We start from the raw sequence: 19,574 nt of genomic DNA on the forward strand, positions 1-19,574 counted from the left end.
ATTGTTTTCCACTGTTGAACAGCTCTGTCTGACTGTCAGGAAGTTCCTCCTAACCTTGAGCTGGAATCTCTTCTCCTGGAGCTTGCCTCCATTGCTCCATTGGGTCCTCTTCTCTGGAGCAGCAGAAAACAAGCTTGCTCCCTCCTCAATCTGACATCCCTTCAAATGCTTAAAAAAGGCGATCATATCACCTCTTGGCCGTCTCTTCTCCAGGCTAAACATCCCCAGCTCCCTAAGATAAGGATGTCTTGGTAACCCTGTGGATCATTTTCCTTTTGAATATGCCCCTCAGGGAGCTTCCTCCCAAACTCACAGGGTAGAGGTTGGCGTATTGACTGCTCTCAGCCCCATCGCTTGTCTCATTAACTGGGTGTTTATATGTGATCTTCATAGATTAATGTGGAAGGTGGATTTAACTGGAGCCTGGGTTTAACTGGGGTTTGATATGATCGGATCTTATGCACTCCGGCTGTTCCAGAATGACATCTGTACTGGAAGGCTAGAAAGATCAACATCCACACAACAACATACTACATTTGCTATGCGCAAAGAGGCATTGTACAGCGCTCCCTCGCTATGTGCTGGGGTCAGGGATGAAGGGCCCCTGTGAATGTGGAAAATCTACAGATAAAGAAACACTATTCTTTTCACCAAAGAGAACACCTTTCTAAGCCTCTCCAGGCTGTCAGTGCAACTCTGTGGTCAGCGCCTGGCAGAGTTGGGCTGCAGGGCCTAGAGATTTCTGGAGAACATATTAGCCAAACCCACAAACATCTCGCTTCTCCAGCGCAGCCTCTTCTGGAAGATGGCCAGTAATTTTTAGAACTGTTTAATCCTTTTTTAAAGGGGGGGGGGGATATTGTATATATCGTCACATCATTTTAATGTTGCCCACTGCTTTGTTTTAACAAAAAATGGGATGTCAAAAGTTTTACATTATTATTATTATTATTATTATTATTATTACTACTACAGTGGGCCCTTGTTATCTGCTGGGGTTTGGTTCCAAGATCTCCCGTGGATAACAAAATCCATGGATGCTCAAGTCCCATTTAATAGAGCATAGCAAAATTGTCCCATATAAAAATTAGAAAACCAAGGTGTGATATTTGAAATGTATACTTTTTTTGAACATTTTCAAACTGGATGCTTGAATCCGTGTATAAAAAAACAGTGTTGAAGTCTGAAACTCCTGGAGGATCAAAGTCTGAGAAACACTGCTATAGGCTCCCGTTGCTTCTGCTGTGATTAAACTACCCAGCCTGAAACGATGACCACTGCTTTAATGCCCTTCTGCTGGTGCCAACCATGCCAGCTCAGTGGTCAAACTGAAGGGTAGGAGGGAATGGCTTACCCTCAGCCTCCTGTGTCTTTTGTAATGGGGCTGCCAAGTCAAAACGGTGGAGAAGGACAAGTGAGGGAGCTTGTGATCAGGCTGCTTGGAAGAAGAACCCAACCTGGACTAAGGAAGAGGACAGGATTGATGCAGCTAAAACAAAGTCCAGGCAGGATACAAAAGCAGCAAAGAGGGCCTTCTATCCCAAGTCAAGTTAACATTTATTGTACTAGCCAAAGGCCATGACAAAATTCTATCCCAAGAAAAGGAAAAGCCAGGCTGGGTGGAAGGGCAGCCAATTCTTTTCCATGGCTCTGGCTTTTCACACATGATGTGGCCTCCCTTTTCTTCCCTGAAGACCAGAGTCAGTGACAGAAATCCTGAACACACACAAAGACACCCCAATGCCAACAGGAGGAGTTGCCTGCAGGAAAAGGAGGCTGCTCTCCTGGCCCAAACACCCCTCTGTCCTACAGCTGCTGTCCCTGAATGCTACGTGGGGGCCTTTTGTGGCAGGACTTCCAGCCAGCCCTGCTCTTAAGAGGGCAAGTAAGACTTTGCAGCACAGACACCATGGGACAGATCTTTTTGTTTTTAACCACACAAGTTTATTTTAAATAAAACGCAACACAGATGCAGGCTTTGCACACCGGTGTCTGTGATCGAACAAGCAATGCAAACGAGGAACTGGGTCAAGGCAGAGCCGGTGTGGCCCTTTTGTCAAAACCGCATGAAACTAAATCTTGGTCGGGCGGGAACCAGGGGTGAGGTCTGAGCTGCTCCTCTGGCCCGTCCCAAGTACATCGGGTGGAACTCAAGAGAGATGATGATGGAGAACAGAACGTTCCTGGGTGGGAGCCTCCAGCCGCCCTTCTCAGTTCCTAGCCTGGCATGTCCCCAGGTCAGCCCAGCCAAGCCCCAGACGGAACCATTCCTCTTCCTTCCGCTCGATATGTCAGGTAAAGGCGCCTGGGAAAGTCACCTTCTCAGCAGCATCGTTGAAGTCCCCCTTCCCTGCCCCACCCCACCAATAAATAAATACTCCAAGTCTAACTCTTCTCCCCAACCACTGCCCCCTTCCCTCCTTGCAGCCACCTGCTGAGGAAGCATCCAGTGCTGAGCTTGGCCTCCCTGATTCTCATGGCATTGCCAAAGCAAGAAGGGGGCCACCGCTTTGCTTGGCTCAGCATGAACATGACAGGCAAAGTGCTAGTGAAATCCAGTACGGAAAAATATACAAAGAATTTGTCTCTCAATATAATACAAGCGATTGGGAGCGCTCACACCCAAGACAACTGAAATCAATAAATAAGGAAGATGGGGTGGGATGGGATGGGACAGGGCAAGGAGGGGGAAGAAGGGAGCCTGGGGCGTCGGACCAGGCGTCCGTCCATCCCCCTGCCGCCCCCACAGGCCTATTTACAGTGCTGATCGCCTCCCTCTACTGATGCCTAGGTACCACAGGAGCTGGGGGTTCCCTGCGGGATTTGCACAACAGACAGAAATCACCGTGGGCCTCTTGTGTCGGTAGAAACCGGTTATAATGTGTGACTGTGCAGGACGAGGTTGTACAATGCGAAACCTTAAAACGTCCATGGTCAGTGAGGAGCGTGGGGCGGTCTCTCATGGCGGGACAGCGAGCAAAATGTGTGGACGTGCGCACACACAGCTAGTACTCATCCTGATCTTCTTGGTGGGTTTCGTCCAGTTCATCGTCCTCTGGGGGGGCAAAGCCTTCCTGTGAGAAGAGAAGGAGCGCTAGAAGGGGCCCTGGCAAAGCCGCTCTTTTCCTCTGGACCTTCCCATTTAGGATTGCCGGGTGAAGTAAGGGGCAAGGCTCCTGTCCCTTCTATTGTTGCATGACAAGCCACATCACAACTATTAAAGGGACAGAAGCCCTGTCCCTGGCTTCACCTGGCAACCCTACATCCAGCCCCTCCCTCCCTCCCTTTCCCCCCCAAGAGCTGCTGAGCTGCTGTGCCCCTGACCCCTGGGCACTGACCTCTGTGGCATACAGGATGTTGATGATGCCTGCAATGATGGGGCTGTTCTCGCTCTCGTGCTCCTGGCAGATCAGCTCAATGTCTCGCAATTTGCTGAAGTAGAAGTCGCGCTCTTTCTCCAGGCCATCCACTGTCAACTTCAGGTCCATCAACTGCATCACCAGGAAAGACAAGCCAGAAAGCGGTTTCAAAGATTAGCCCCTCTCAACAGACACTGAATCCGACTGGCCCCTTGCAGCTGAGAGGTCTCTCGATAGGCAGCCTTTAGCAGGATGTGTGCAGGGGATGCGACGGAGAGTTCATCTCATTTCCTCTTTCTTTATACATTCACTAGGGATAGGGATGCAGGGCCCCCATGGAAGTGGGGAAACCACACATCAAAAACTTAGAGATTCCTAGAGAGAACACTGCTTTAAGCATTTATAGGTCCTCCAGCATAATTCTGGATGTTGACCAGAGAATAACACTTGGAGGATCCAGAGATTCCTAGAGTAGTGTTCTCTCTGGTAAAAAAACAGTGGTTCTCCAGTGCAAACTCTTGTGAAAGATGGCCATAGAGTCATGCTGGAGGACACAGAGGTTCTTAGAAAGAACATATTCATCAAAGCCACAAATCCCTGCCTTTTATTCAAGACGTGGGCTCCAGGCAACATATCAATGGCGGCATACAAGAGGAGGGCTTTCTCTGTGTTGGGTGAGCCTTCTCTGCGGCTGCTGCTCCCAGGCTGCAGAAGTCCCTTCCGTGGAACACCTCCCTCCATGGGCCACCAGCAGAAGACCCTTTCCTTCAGACACCGCTTCAAGGCTTGAATGATGGAGCAGCAGCATATATGATACAAAGTGCGGTGCAGTATTCTTAATCTTTCACTCTGGTAATTATGTTTTAAATGTGTGTTTTTCCTGTTTTTAATAATTTCATAAGTAATATTGATACTCAGCTCTTTTTAAACTTTTGTAAACTAACATTTTAGCTTCAAGTTGTTGTTTGTTGTTTAAATTATTGTAAGGTGCCTTAAATCCCATCTCAGGAGAAAGGCAGAATAGAAATTCAATAAATAGATAAATAACGCTAAAAAAAGCTTCAGTGTGCCAAGGGGAGGATGGCTGGCTCCATTTCTCTTCCCAAGGGGGCATGTTTGGGCAGCCAGGGAAAAGCAGGTCACCCTGAGGTAGGCGAGCGCATACTTGCTCTCATAGTTTGCACTTTCAGGACCAGGGTCTCAGGGAAGGCACAACCAAGCTCTCCTAAAAAACAACCCTACAAGGAGTTTAGGATTGTAAGAAAGCACCCCCACTTCCCCCCTGAGTATCCTCAGCTGAGGCTGCAAAGCTTCTGCCCACTGCTTTCCTAGGGTTCCTTAGCCTGAATGCTGCAACCTGGGAGAATTCCTCCTGGACCAAAGACTTTCCTTATCTGCAGCCATCCTCCCTTGAGCAAAATACCAAGAAGACTCAGCTATATTGGCCAGGGCTGCAGCCAAACTGACCAAACAGGAGCCAGAGAGCCAAAATGGCAGAGAGGGCTTCAGCACAGCATCCCCTCCTGCCAACTAACTAACTAACTAACTAACTAACTAACTAGGTTCCTTCCTTCCATCCATTATTTATAGTCCACTTTTTCCCCAAACAGGGACTCAGGGTAGATTATGAAACAGAGAAAATTACAAATAGAAACAAATATGATTAAACACACTCTAAGCTGTGATTAAAACCACCCAAAACTATCAACAAAGTTAAAATCACTTTTAAACCATTAATTTTAAACCAAGGAAAAAAGCAGAACAGCTCACTCAAAGGCCTTTATTTCAGTTCCTCAAAATGGGCTGGAACTAAAGGCTTCCCAGCCTTCCCAAGGAGAAGGGCTGCGACCCCCAGGAAAGGACTAGAGGCTGGCCCAGCAGGAACTGGGCAGGATCCCCAGAACCCACTGGTTGTGTGGCTGGGAAGAGACAGGCCTGGACTGTGATGAACTGGGGCACTGGGAGAGGGGCGCTGTCCACAGAGCACTGGGAGGAAGGAATCAACCAGCTAGTAGAGAGCTGGTGTGGTATCATGTTCGCACTAGGACCACAACTCCCACAATCCCCCAGCTGGCTGTCCTCCAGCCAGGGATCTGGAGAGCGCCAGGGTAGGGGTCTACTCCCGCAGGGAACCCCCAGCTCCTGTGGTACCAGCAGCTAGGAGCAGTGCACTTCTGGAGCCTCTGCCAGCATGTCCAAGGCTGATAGACTGCGGGAGTTGTAGTTGGGAGCACCAAAGGTTGAAACCCACTGAACCAGATGCAAGCCAGAAGGATTGAATCAGATGATCCTTGTGCTCTCCTCCATAGTTCCTGGTGGGCCTTTTGGCCTGATCTGGCCTCAGGGCTCTTTCCCCTTCCTTAAGTTGACCCTGCTTTACAGGGGCATTGTGAAGAACCTAGGGCACCATCCCCAAGCTAAACAGAAAACAGCAATCTACCTAAAGAGGCTCTCCTTCACCACTCTCACCCTTTCCTCGCTCCCTGTCCACTCAGCCCAATGGAACAGAGACAAAAGAATTCCTGCCCACTTCAGTTCTTAGAAGAGCAATTCATTCCTCAAAAGCCCCCTTAGTCACCCAGAGAGGGTTGCGGGCAGATAGGAGACTACTTCAAAAACACACACAAGTTGTTACTAAAAATGATTTGGGGGGGAAAAAAACAGAACACACAAAGGCTCGCTGCCAACTCATATTGGGGGGGGGGGGTGTCAATGTATGCAACCAAGATGGCAAAGGCAACCAAGATGCAACCCACCCTCCTCGACGCACCTGCTGGTTTAATTCCAGGATCTGAGCGTCTGCTTCACTGCCCCCATTCCGGGCCAAAGGAGGATTTTTCCGCACAATATTGCTGGGGGTGATGTTCATTCGGCCTTGATTCTTGGGACCCGTGGGGGAGATTCTTTGCGGAACTGTAGGAAGAAGCCAAGGAGAGAAAGGGAGGAAGAGGGAAAAGTTACTCTGGGCTCTTCTGCTGACCAGCCGCATGCACCACCAGGGAGAGTCTAAGGCATTCGAGGTGCACATCTGTGTATGTGGGGAAAGTACCACACAGGTGACAGACAAGAGGGAGACTGGCCCAGATCAGGGCCCCTGTATGCTTTATGTCACCAGAAAAAGACAGGGCCCTGACTCTGCCCTCCACTCCTCTTATGCAGGCACTGACCGCTCCAGCCCCACTGGCCTTTCCACCCTACAAGCAAGCAGCGTCAAGCCACATGCAGGGAAGGGAGCCATAATCCTTGGTATTCCCACAGCCAGCTCAGTGGAGGAAGGGACAGGCTGCCCAGATGCCCTCTCCAAGGGCTAAAGAGCAGGGCTCTTCAATTTCCCTCCCTCCGTCCCTGGTGTTGCCAAGCTTGATGCCAGGAAGCTGAGGTCATGCTAGAAGCTGGATCCTGGAGAGGGAGCCGCCTGTCCCTAGCAACATTACCTGCAGTGCCAATGGGTTTCTTGGGTTTGTTGAAGATCTGATCACCTGGGTTTGGAGAGGGGGCCACATCCTGGCCTTGCCTTGCCAGCAGTGGGTTATACTCCTTCCCATCGTAGTTGGCGTCGAAGAATTTCTTAAACCACTGAATGAACTCAAAGTTGTCCTGGAACTTCCCCTTCACCAACCTCTCCACCGGGATGATCTGCAGGGAGGACAAGTCCAGGGAGGGAGAAGAAGAGACACTTAGCTGAGACCGGCTGCTTTTCAGCCCCCCATTGGCAAACACTCTTGTTCACACTCCCCACCACCATCACCACTATCTTTCTTCATACAGAGCATCAGGATATATACAGAAAGTGCAGGAAGTCTCAAGAGATATCATCATCATCATCATCATCATCATCATCAGACCACCATTTCCCCAAAACTGAGACTCTGAGTGGCTTACATTAAAAAAAAACAACAGTTCAATTAAAACATACAAAAGTGATGCATTAAAATAGAATTAAATGACTACAACATTAAAACAGATTGCATGTTATAAGAATAAAATGCAGTTAAAAGATAAAAGTGTTTAAACACTTTAAAACAATGCAACATCCCAGCCTGTCCTTTTAAAACTTTTTAAATGCCTGCACTCCATTTCCAGGAGGAGCAAAGCTACTATTCTCCTAGAAGCTTAGGATGAGGAAATATGTGAATAGGTAAGAAGGCATAAGCCAGATTTCTGGCCAAAGTAGTAGCCCATGCAGTCAACAGTAAAACACTGACCGTTTTACAAAGACTGACTCAAGTCTCTCTTTCTGAAAAATCCCTTTTACCTCTCTAGCCTTTCTCTGTCATTTAGCCCTCAGGGCCACAAAGCCAGTCCATAGCTCTGGACCACTGGGAAAATGTAATCTCTGTTTCTGCACTGCTCTGGCTGCACGGATTCACGTATATTTCTTCAATGTTCTGGCATATTAAAAGTGAACTCCTGAGAGGCAACCCATAATGAAGTTCTGAGTTGTAGAAAACTGAGCCAGGGCCTATGATGGGGGCCGAAGGCCTTTCAGAAAACACCAGAAAAGAACAAGAAATGGGACCAGATGGACGCTTTGAGTGATCCATCAGACAACTCCCACTTCCAACTCCAGGCTGTCTTGGATGAAGCCGATTATCTGGACCCATTTCAAACTGGCTTTAGGGCGGGATATGGAGTGGAGACAGCCATGGTCGCCTTAGTCAATGATCTCTGTCTGGGCATCGACAGGGGAAGTGTGACCCTGTTGGTGCTCTTGGACATTTCAGCGGCATTCGATACTATTGACCATGGTATCCTTCTGGAACGCCTGAGGGGGTTAGGTATTGGGGGCACTGCGTTCCAGTGGTTCCGGTCCCACTTCTTGGGCAGATTCCAGATGATGATGCTGGGGGACAGTTGTTCTCGTAAAAGGGAACTGACACCTGGTGTCCCTCAGGCTGCCATTCTGTCCGCCATGCTTTTTAACATTTACATGAAGCTGCTGGGAGAGATCATCTGGAGACATGGGGTCCGGTGTTATCAATATGCCGATGACACTCAAATCTACTTCTCTATGTCTCTGACTGTTGCAGTGGCTAAGGACGGCATCTCTCCTCTGGGCTGGATAAGGGAAAGCAAACTCAAGCTGAATCCAGAGAAAACGGAAGTGCTCGCGATAGGTGCCCCTGGTCTGGAGAAGGAGATTTCCCAACCCATCCTTGACGGGGTCAAACTCCCCCTGAAGAATGAAGTCCTCAGTTTGGAGTAGTCCTGGACTCATCTCTACAGTTGACATCTCAGGTGGAGGCAATAGCCAGGAGTGCATGGTGTCTACTTCAGCTGATATGCCAACTGTGTCCCTACCTGGCTCAGGGGGACCTTCAAACAGTAGTACATGCGCTGGTAACCTCTCGACTAGATTTCTGTAATGCGCTCTACATGGGGCTGCCTTTGTACCAAGTTCGGAAGCTCCAACTGATTCAGAATGCTGAAGCCAGACTGATCACCAAGACACCGAGATCAGAGCACATTACACCGGTGTTGAAATCTCTACATTGGCTGCCTATTAGCTTCCGGGCGCAATACAAGGTGTCGGTTATTACCTATAAAGCCCTACATGGCCTGGGCCCAAGTTACTTGAGGGAACGCCTCTCCCTACACAATCTGCCCCGCACTCTCAGGACATCTGGCACAAAGATATTAGAACAACCCAAAACCAGGTTGAAAACCACCTCTTGTAAAACGTTTTCTGCCACGGCCCCTAGATTTTGGAACAACTTACCGGAAGAGATCCGTCTTATACCTTCTTTGGAAGCCTTCAAAAGGGCATTGAAGACGGATCTCTTCTGGCAGAGCTATCCAACGGATCACCTCTAATCTGATTTTGAACATCTGAATATGATGACTCCATTCTTACAACTGTGAGCAATACTGTAACATCTCTTCCCCTTTTTATTTTTGATTGACGTATTTTATATGTATTTTATGATGTTTTTCCTGCTGTAATCCCGCTTCGATCCAAAGGGAGAAGCGGGAGATATAAATAAAATTTATTATTATTAATATTATTATTAACTTTCAAGGACTCTGTCTATCACTTCTGAAGGCCCTGATACCAAAATTCATGCAATTGGCAGGTTCTAGTGCCCATTTCATGGAAGAAGGGCACTCATTAGGAATAATGTTGCAGTCACATAGGCTGCTACATACCTCCTTGCTAAGGCCTCTCATTCAAAAACTGCAAGCAAAAGTGCATGGCTGTGATCCCTACCAATGAAGTCTCTTGTTCACTGGCATGTTTTCTAGTCCCCGAGTCTATAGTCTGCACTAGAAGACCCAAGGAGACACAGAGACAATGTGAATCTTCCATGCCACCATGTTGGACCTGCATTCTGGAATTTTCCAGAGCTATGCTAGCATTTGGGCAGGCACCTCAACTCATCTCTCAGTGCACACTTTCAGGGTGGTCTATAAATCCTGCCTTCCTGCTCCGTCTCTAATGGTTCATGTGCAGCAGCTGATAAAAGGAGACAGAGGGAGGGAGGGACAGGCAGAGAAGCTGGCAAGGCGTTGTGTGGGGTATGTGGCTCATGAAGCCATCGCTTCATAGAGAACAGTATAAGCCATGAATTATGTGTGCACTCCCATATAGTTCTGCCAAGTAGGAGCACTGAGAGGGGCACAAAAAGAATGAATGTACCTTACAGGCTGAATTCTGTCCACTTCTGCTCTTAATCTGAACAGAGAAAACTTGAGACACATGTTAGTCTTAAAAGACAACCGAAAAGAATGGCTGGGTCAAGCAAGGCCAGGCATTGCAGAGATGGAACACTGCAACATCTTCAGGCCAAGATGATACTCCTGAGACAGTGCCTTAGTTATGCCTCCCTTTGCTTGGATTTCATCAGAAAGAGATAAAGGGGTGTGGGTCGCTTCTGTTACTGCAGCAACACCAACACTGAAGAAGCCAGAACAGGAGCAGATACCCGCCTAGGAAACGGGATCGATGTAGTCAATCCAAAGCAGTGGCAGGTGCAGCTGGCACCAAAGACGCTCCCAAGGATGGGCAAAGCCCTGCAGAGGATGGTGTTGGGGCAAAGCCAGAGGAGCCCCTTGATGGCTCCCTGACGGCTTGAGCCACAATGGGTCACGTGTTAGCAATTATACTGACAGAAGCAAGGCAGGGGCAAGAAGGACAGGTTGCTCACCTGTAACTGTGTTTCTTCGAGTGGTCATCTGCGAATTCACACAAACGGGTTATTCTGCGCCTGCGCAGCAAAGCTCGGAAACTTCTAGAATCTCTGGGCAGAATGCAATGTAACATTTCTGCAACTTTTTGGCGGTAACCCGGCCCATCCCTATATAAGGCCCCTAGCGGTCCGCTCCTCTTCAGTTCCGAATGAGCCGCAAACAGTGCGACGGTACGTAAGCAAGGCAAAGAGCAGGACACTGAGGGGAAGGATGGGTGGGTTTGTGTGAATTCGCAGATGACCACTCGAAGAAACACAGTTACAGGTGAGCAACCTGTCCTTCGTCTTCGTGGTCTCTGCGAATCACACAAATGGGTTAGACTGGCAAGCTTAAGTCAAAGGAGGCGGGAGTGTTCATGTGCAAATTCAAACAAACTTTAATAACAGGTAATAAACAATTAACGTCAACAACAGCAGTGTCAAGTGTGTTCAATGTAACCCTGAAAGTAACACTGCCCTCCCAAAGACTGCTCTCTGCCTATCCCTGGCATCCAGCCTATAATATCTGATAAATGTTAAAGGCTGGGACCAGGTAGCAGCCCTGCAGACATCCTCCAAAGGAATGCCCATCAAAAAAGCGGAGGATGTTGCTACCGCCCTAGTTGCATGAGCCCGAACCCTCTCTGGTACAGGAGTGCCTGCCAACTCATAGCATAAGTGGATGGTACTTGTAACCCACTTAGAGAATCTTTGCGGTGACATAGGCAACCCTTTTTTAGTCTGGGAGTAGCACACAAAGAGTCTGTTGGATAGCCTTGAGCCCAAGGTCCTATCGAGGTAAAAGGCTAAAGCCCTTCTAACATCCAAAGAGTGAATCCGACGCTCCTCATCAGAGCTTGGGTTCGGGGCCAAGGTAGGGAGCACGGTATCTTGGTTTAAGTGGAAGGCTGACACCACCTTAGGCAGGAAGGTGATGTCAGTTTGGAGCACCACCTTGTCCTTGTGGAAATGGAGAAAGGGCTGATCAGCCCGCAGAGCACACAGTTCCCCAGCTCGTCGGGCAGAAGTAATGGCTACCAAGAAGGCCGTTTTCCATGTCAACAGCCTGAGATCCGGCTCAAACGGCTTGGAGGTCAGTTTTGAGAGTACCAAGTCTAAGTTCCAAGCCGGAGCGGGGGAAGAACAAGGTGGGTGCAGATTATTAAAGCCCCTCAGAAACCTCTTGACCAAGGGGTTCCTAAACAAGGAGGGTTTGTCACCAAACGAGTAGTGGGAGGAAATGGCCGATAAATAACCCTTGATGGAGTTAAGGGATAGTTAAAAACGTACTTATTCCGGTTGGCATTCCCACCTTAGCCAATTCATTCTGTTTCTCTCTCCCCCTTTTTTTTCCCCTACCGACCTTGGACCAGTTAAACTTGATCATCTCCTCATCTCCTTGCCCTTGTTACGTGTGGTTTATATTGATTCCTGTTCCCACTTTGTAGTAACGTTTTAATTTTTATATTCTAATTGTAATTGTAATACAATAATTGTTTTTATCTTGTATCGCTAAGTGATGTTTTAATCCTTGTAAGCCGCCTTGATCATTTTTTATGGAAAGGCGGGGTAAAAAATAAAAATTATTATTATTGTTGTTGTTGTTGTTGTTGTTGTTATTATTATTATTATTATTATTATTATTATTATTATTATTGTCCTGAATCAACCAAAGTCTTAAGGAAGTCCAAAACTATCGAGATAGAAACCCGGGCTGGTACAATATCTCTGTCCCTAAGAAAGTCCACAAATTTGCCCCACTTGTAGCCATAAGCCCTACGAGTTGAGGGCTTTTGAGCTGCCATAATAATATCCTTAATGCCTGCAGAGAGAGATGTCAATACTGGATCCTCCATGCTACCAATGGGAGAGAGTCCATATCGGGGTGGAGAATCAGTCCGTTCTGGATGGAGAGGAGATTGGGCCGGTGCTCGAGCCGGAGAAATGTGTTCCCTGACAGGTGCAGCAATGGGGCGAACCAAGACTGTCTCGGCCACCATGGAGTGACCAGGATCACAGTGGCACGGTCTGTCATAATCTTTGACAGGACCCTGGTCAATAACGGGAAGGGAGGGAAGGCGTACAGCAGACCTTGTGTCCAACGGAGTTGGAAGGCGTCCCCTCTTGAGCCCGGTCCCCTCATTCGAGAGCAAAATTCCCAAGTGTGGGAGTTTTGGGGGGAGGCGAAGAGGTCCAGTGTCGGTGAACCCCAACGGCGAAATAGGCTGTCGACCACCTCCAGATGGAGCCTCCATTCGTGGCAAGTTGTCAGGGACCAGCTGAGCTGGTCTGCTTGGCCGTTCTGATCTCCCGGCAAATGGATGCACTGTAGGCAGATGCTGTGGGTGATGCACCAATCCCAGACGCGGAGCGTTATCTCTAGAAGCGTCCTCGACTTCGTACCTCCTTGTTTGTTGAGGTAGTACATTGTAGTAGTATTGTCTGTGAGGAGAAGCACCACCTTGTTGGCGAGGAGGGTGCAAAAGGCCTTGAAGGACTTTTCCACTGCCAGCATTTCCAATGCGTTTATGTGGAGAGCGGCCTCCGACGGGGACCACTTGTCCTTGATGGAAAGGCCTTGAACATGGGCGCCCCAACCCTGGAGAGATGCATCCGTCGTTAAGGTGATGTCCGGATGCGGAGGAGCAAATGGCATACTGACACAGACGTTCTCGGGCTTGAGCCACCACCGGAGCGACTTCCGAACTTTTCTCAGGACAGTAAGGATCTTTCGTGGTGAATCCTGTACGGGGTCGAAAACGGACAGGTATCAGGATTGGAGAGGTCTGAAGCAGAGTCTGGCCCATGGGGTGATGAAGGTTGTGGAGGCCAGGTGACCCATGGCGACCTGGACTGCATGAACCCGGATCTTCCTTCGGGAGAGACAGTTTCGTAACGCGGACACCAGTGATTCGAACCTCGTCCATGGGAGAAAGGCTTTGGCCGTCTCCGAATCCAAGGTCGTTCCGATGAAGTCCAGTCTTTTTGACGGAGAGAGGTGTTTCCATGTTGACCTGAAGTCCCAAGGCATTCAGAAGAGACAGGGAAAACTGCACGTCCTGACTCAGCGATGCACGGGACGGTGCAGTGAACAGCCAATCGTCCAAATAGGGGAAGACCGTTATTCCTCTTGGGCGAAGATAGGCCACCACCGGGGCCATGCACTTTGTGAAAACTCTTGGTGCCGAGGACAGGCCAAACGGGAGGACTTTGTATTGGAAGATGTCGGTCCCGACGGCGAAGGCGAGGAACCGGCGGTGATTCTCTCTGATGGAAATATGAAAATAAGCGTCCTTCAAATCTAAAGTGGCGAACCAGGCGTCTTTCTGCAATAACGGTAGAATAGAAGCAAGGGTTACCACCCTGAAGCGTCTGTAAACAATGCAAGCATTCAGATGGCGCAAGTCCAGGATAGGTCTACGTCCAAAGTCCCTCTTGGGGACCGTAAAGTATCTAGAGAAGAAACAATAACGTGCTCTAGCAGGGTCCACGGGCTCGATGGTCCCTTTGTCTAAGAGGGAGCGCACTTTGTTGAGAAGGGTGTCCGAGGGTAAGGTGGAATTAAGGGCTCCGATGGGAGGGAGCTCTAAAAACTCAAGGGCATAACCCCGTCGGACTATGTCTAAAACCCAAGAGTCTGAGGTTATTGAGGCCCAGGTGTCAAAGAAGGGCCTCAAACTATCCGTGAAATGAATGACGAAGTGCGCTGGGGGTTTTCAGAATCTGCGCTTGCCTTTGGTGTCCTTCTTTTTGTAGCCCTGGTGATATCTAGGCTGAGACGACTGACGGCGGTCGCCTTGGGGCAGAGGGGATTGGGAGGACCGACCTTGAGGGGGTCTATCTTGAGACTGGTAATGGCGGTCCTGCTGCAGAAACCGCTGCTGCCCCTGCGGGTACCATGGATGCCGGCTACCATATCTCATCCTTAGTGACTTGGACGAGGAAGACATACTGTGTTTCCGTACCACGGTCTTCATGCGGTAGCGGAAGCTCAGCTTTTCATCAGTCTCTTTATTAAATAAGCCCGAATTATCAAAGGGCATGTCTTCAATTGCGGATCTCGCCTGCAGGGTGAGGTCCGAAGAGCGTAACCATGCGTGGCGCCTGAGGGCTATAGAGCCAGACAGGATTTTAGAGGCGCAGTCAGTTGAATGCCTGGCGGAAATCATCTGTTGACCGCCAACTAGATGGACCTCGTTCCGTAGGGCCGTCATAATCCTTTTCTTATCATCAGGAAGCTCACTGATGGTAGAATCCATCTTTTCCATTAAGAGTTGCACGTAGGCCCCCATACATGCTGCATAGTTGGCGATCTTGATGCCAAGCGCAGCTGAGGCATAGAACTTCTTCACTAGCCCACCAATTTTCTTGCCTTCCTTATCCATCGGAGAGGAGGCCTGACAGGGAGTGAAAGTCGTCTGTGAACCCTCTACAATAGCCGAGTTGGGCTTTGGGTGGTTAAAGAGCCACGAGGGTCCAGATGGTGTTACTCTATATAGGTTCTCGATCTTTCTGGAAGTGGAAGAGATAGTTGCTGGGGTGTCCCAGGACCGCTTGGCAATCTTGTCCAAAGAGGGCAGAAATGCCAGTGAGGGAGGCACCGGGGCACAGCCATGGATTCGTCTCTCCACCGGATCAAGGGCATCATCCTCTGGGTGGGAGACCACCAGCTTCAAAGCGTCCGCCATCCGGATGATCCTGTCGGAGAAGGACCTGACGTCATCCGATGGAGATGGAGCATCTGGAACACCAAAGGTGTAGGGCTGGTCATCTGCCGGAAAGGGCGACGGCGAACGTGAACGAGACGGTGATCTAGAGACTGACCTACTCCGAGGTCGACTGGCTGGTGAAAGGTCTCTATCCGAAGGATGATGAGGCATCAACAAGTCATCCAACTTGGAGAAGATGGCCTGGTGTCTTGGAGAACAGGCCTTGGATCTCGTCGGGCCCGGGAAACGTCTGCGGAGATGGGTAGCATCCACGGGCAGGAAGTATTGCTTGGTGTGGTGGTCATACACCAAGTCAGGATAAGTGTCCATTAGGTCAGAATCTGGCAGGTTGCACTCCTGGAGTTCTTGATCCAGAGCCTCATCTGCTTCCGTACCGAGGGCGACTCTATCCTGACGTGAGGGAAAGTGCAGCCTATGCGGAGCCTTGGAGGGAGATCGAGAAGGTGGTCTAGACCTGGGCCTGCGAGGCGAGGCCTGTGGATCGGAATCCGGGATCTCTCCCTCCGATTCAGAGCTGTGATCAATCGTAACGATTTGGAGGTCCTCGTCTGGGATGGAAAGATGAGGAGCAATGACAACTCTGGGCTCCAAGGGTGGTGGAACAGAGCTCGGGATGGACGCAGGAGTCGGGGTGGCCGTGACTGTACGGTCCAGTGGGGGTACTGACACTGTACTCGGTGGTCCCCTCCTGCAAGACTTCGGAACGGGAGAAGCTGATCTAGCCCGGCTGGAGGAGTCATCATCCCTTGACGACTTATGTTTGTCGCCATGCTTCCTCTTAGATGGCTTGGTCTTGTCTCCCTTATCGGCTTGGGGAGCAGAGGAGGCCGATTGAGAGGCCGATTCCCCAGAAGCAGAGGCCGTTGGTTGGAAGACCTTTTCATAGAGGGAGGCTTTCAATTTTTGGTCCCTGTTCTTGAGGGCCTGGGACGTCATGGCCTTACAATGGATGCAGGCACCTGGAATATGGGTCGAGAGAGAGGCCGTAGCCAAAAACGCCGAGTCCGAAGGACAATTCCGTGTGGAGGTCTTTAACGGTCTGTAGGTCGTAGTCCGAGAAGAGGGGAAAGTCCGTTTTAGAATGGTCAATGAAAGGCTGTAGGTCAAAGTCCAGAGATTCAGTCCAAGTGATAGCCGTAGTGAAGTTCCTCGAGCTGCTAGTGCGGCGGAATGAAGGAACTGAAGAGGAGCGGACCACTAGGGGCCTTATATAGAGATGGGTGGGGTTACCGCCAAAAAGTTGCAGAAATGTTCCATTGCATTCTGCCCAGAGATTCTAGAAGTTTCCGAGCTTTGCTGCGCAGGCGCAGAATAACCCATTTGTGTGATTCGCAGAGACCACGAAGAAGAAGGAGGAGAATAATAATAATAATAATAATTTATTTATGTCCCATCTCCCTGTCAATGACAGAAGCAGACACAGTCTCAAACATGTACCCTGGGCAACATTTGATCGCCAGAGAGATTTTGGAGCACCTGCCTTATGAAACCCTGGCAAGGCTGGCACAGCACAATAATGTAGAATCATAGAATCGTAGAGCTGGAAGAGACCACAAGGGCCATCCAGTCCAACCCCCTTCTGCCATGCAGGAACTCTCAATCAAAGCATACCCTGTGAGAGATGGCCATCCATCCTCTGTTTAAAGACTTCTAAAGAAGGAAACTCCACCAAAACCTCAGAGAAAAGAGTGTGTCCCTTACTGTCAGGAAGTTCCTCCTAATGTTGAGCTGGAATCTCTTTTCCTGGAGCTTGCATCCATTGCTCCGGGTCCTAGTCTCTGGAGCAGCAGAAAACAAGCTTGTTCCCTCCTCGATGTGACACCCCTTCAGATATTTAAGCAGGGCTATCATATCACCCCTTAACCTTCTTTTCTCCAGGCGAAACGTCCCCAGCTCCCTGAATCGTTTTTCATAGGACATGGTTTCCAGACCCTTCACCATCTTAGTTGCCCTCCTTTGGACACATGGCTCCAGTTTCTCAATGTCCTTTTTTAATTGTGGTGCCTAGAACCGGACACAGTATTCCAGGTGGGGCCTGAACAAAGCAGAATATAGTAGCACTATTACTTCCCTTGATCTAGATACTTTACTTCTATTGATGCAGCCTAAAATTGCATTGGCCCTTTTGGCTGCCACATCACTCTGTTGACTCATATTCAACTTGTGGTCTACTTGGACTCCTAGATCCTAGAATGTGTGCCCTTCTCCCAGCTATAGCAGACCCAGGCTGCATGCCCACCTGGGGGAAGGAGAAAAAAGCGATCTCCACAAACAGAAGTAAAGGCAGGAGTGCAGCCCTGAGGCAAATGAAGAAGATACATCCAAAATATAGCAGTGAGAAAAGACTGGATAAATATTGGAGCTGAGAAATATACAAGTAAAGAGGATTTAAAAAAACAAAGAACAGCCTAAATGCCTTTTAATGCCATTTAATGCTGTTTTCACTAGTGTTTTTAAATTAGTTAGTTTAACTGTATTTTAACTTCCATATTCCAGGTTTTAAAATTGTATTCTGTTTTTAAGATGCTGTGTGTCATCTTGAGTCCCGCACTGGGAGAAAGGCAGGATATGAATTAAATTAAACAAACCAGCAAGTAGCTTCATATCTGACAGGAATAAAAGGAAAAGAAAAGAGAGTCTAATGGAAAGAATATGGTGGGGAGGCAGGAGCTGTGACCGCTTGGGCCTGTTCTGCACTGAAGGCGAGGGCAGGATGCACTCCTCCTCCCCTCAAAAGATACTAAGCTGGATCCAGACTGTCGCAAATAGGGTTCTGTGCAGACACACAGCCAATGAGTGAAAATGAATAGAGACTGGGAAGAGACCTGCCCTGTCAGCACATTCCTCCGCCAGCCCACCCAAGAGGAGAAGGGCAACTGGCAAGGCTGCTCCAGCTGCTGACAGAGGAAAGACAGGCCTTCCTGAGCAATGCAGGCGCCATCCTTTCCTTGCCCTCCCATCCAGCAGAGACCCACCTTGTCCACGCCCATCTTCTTGAATGCGGCCTGCAGCACCTTGAAGTTGTGGATGTATTCATGCTCCAGCTTGGCCTGGAACTTCACTTTCCTCAGGTGGATGCAGCCCGGGAACAGCATGTCCATAAATTGACAATAGGCAGCTCCTGTCAGGGCAGATGCACATGCATACAGTCACATAAGGGAACTGGCCTCCACCAACACCTGATGTTGCCTCTGAGATTCTGACAGCCCTAGGGCATCTTCTTTGCAGCTGTCTCACCATTGCCAGCAAACAAACCCCTCAATGGACTGGGCCCAGCCAATCTCTTCCAGCCACGAAGGCAATGCCAGGGCAGCCATGCCACAGTCCCTCCCTCCTACCTGCCTCCGTACCTGAGCACAGCTGCTCAATCTTGGTGTAAGTGAGCTGCAAGGAATCGTTGACCCATGCTAGCATGTCATGGCGACTCAGGTTCTCGCTAGTCACAGATGTCGAATACACATTGACGGCCATGCCCCAACTGCAAGGAGGAAGAAAGAAGGGTAGGGGGTAAAAGGCCACCCTGCCCAGAAGGCCCAGCCTGTCCCTGCACCTGCCACCCGAGGCGTCCCCTGGGACTGGACCCAAGACCTTCCTCTCCGCACCAAGCAGGTGCTCCACGGCAGAGGAAGGGGCAACTGCCAGCCCTCCAGAGCCAGTCGCATCAGCCGCAGCCAGCATAGCCACCATGAGGAGAGAATGAGGGGAGCTGCAGTCCATGAGCACCATCAACATCTGGAGGGCCACACGTTAGCCATCTCTGCTTTACCAAAAGGACACTGCAGAGCAAACAGCTCGGGATGATTTGCGCCACCAAACCAAAACTCCATGGGAAAGTCAGGGAAACTGCCCCCAGGTTCCCCACATCCAGTCACTCGTCATGCATTCAGTTATAATGTTATGTTATTTAGATCTCCCCCTTTTTCCGCACACGTGATCCAATAAAGCTCACAAAAATGCTTAAGCCAGACCGAGGCATGACCAAAGCCTATCACTAACGGCAGGGTAACAGGGCTCACTTCCACCTCCCTTAGCAGCCTGGCCCTGGACCCAAGAAAGTAGGAGGGAGAAGATACAAGAAAGATGCAGAAGCATCAACCTAAATCAGGCTGGGCAAGATGAGGTCCCCCAGATGCTATTAGAGTATGGCTACCAGCATTCTTCACCCCCACGGGTTCTGCTGGAGAGGGGCTGCTGGGAGTTGCAGTTCAACAGCAACATTGGAAGAGCTGCAATTTGCCCACCCTGGTCTCAACGTTACAGGGCCAGCAGAAGTTGGAAGCCAGAGCCAACCTTCCCCAGAGAGGCCCCCACATACAATA

At 49.6% G+C, this 19,574-nt stretch overlaps 1 protein-coding gene across 4 annotated transcripts in view; it reads right to left on the bottom strand.

Annotated features, from left to right (window-relative positions):
* Positions 1-1,921: 1,921 nt before the first annotated feature.
* The window catches only part of MAPRE3 (microtubule associated protein RP/EB family member 3), a 59,192-nt gene continuing 41,539 nt past the window's right edge, over positions 1,922-19,574 (bottom strand). For 3 of the 4 annotated variants that reach the window (XM_089528670.1, XM_089528669.1, XM_089528671.1), the window contains exons 2-7: positions 18,606-18,733; positions 18,231-18,376; positions 6,794-6,995; positions 6,130-6,272; positions 3,339-3,491; positions 1,922-3,074 (exon numbers count right to left, since the gene is read on the bottom strand). In XM_089528670.1, the coding sequence (XP_089384796.1) occupies positions 3,006-3,074; positions 3,339-3,491; positions 6,130-6,272; positions 6,794-6,995; positions 18,231-18,376; positions 18,606-18,726 (834 nt within the window). In that variant the 5' untranslated portion in view covers positions 18,727-18,733 and the 3' untranslated portion in view covers positions 1,922-3,005. Of the gene's footprint in view, positions 3,075-3,338; positions 3,492-6,129; positions 6,273-6,793; positions 6,996-18,230; positions 18,377-18,605; positions 18,734-19,574 lie in introns of those variants that run through there. The other variant, XM_089528673.1, reaches the window with a different exon arrangement.

Source organism: Sceloporus occidentalis, unplaced genomic scaffold, assembly GCF_023333645.1.
Source record: "Sceloporus occidentalis isolate IW3139 unplaced genomic scaffold, rSceOcc1.0.p SCAF_6, whole genome shotgun sequence".
Lineage (NCBI taxonomy): Eukaryota > Metazoa > Chordata > Lepidosauria > Squamata > Phrynosomatidae > Sceloporus > Sceloporus occidentalis.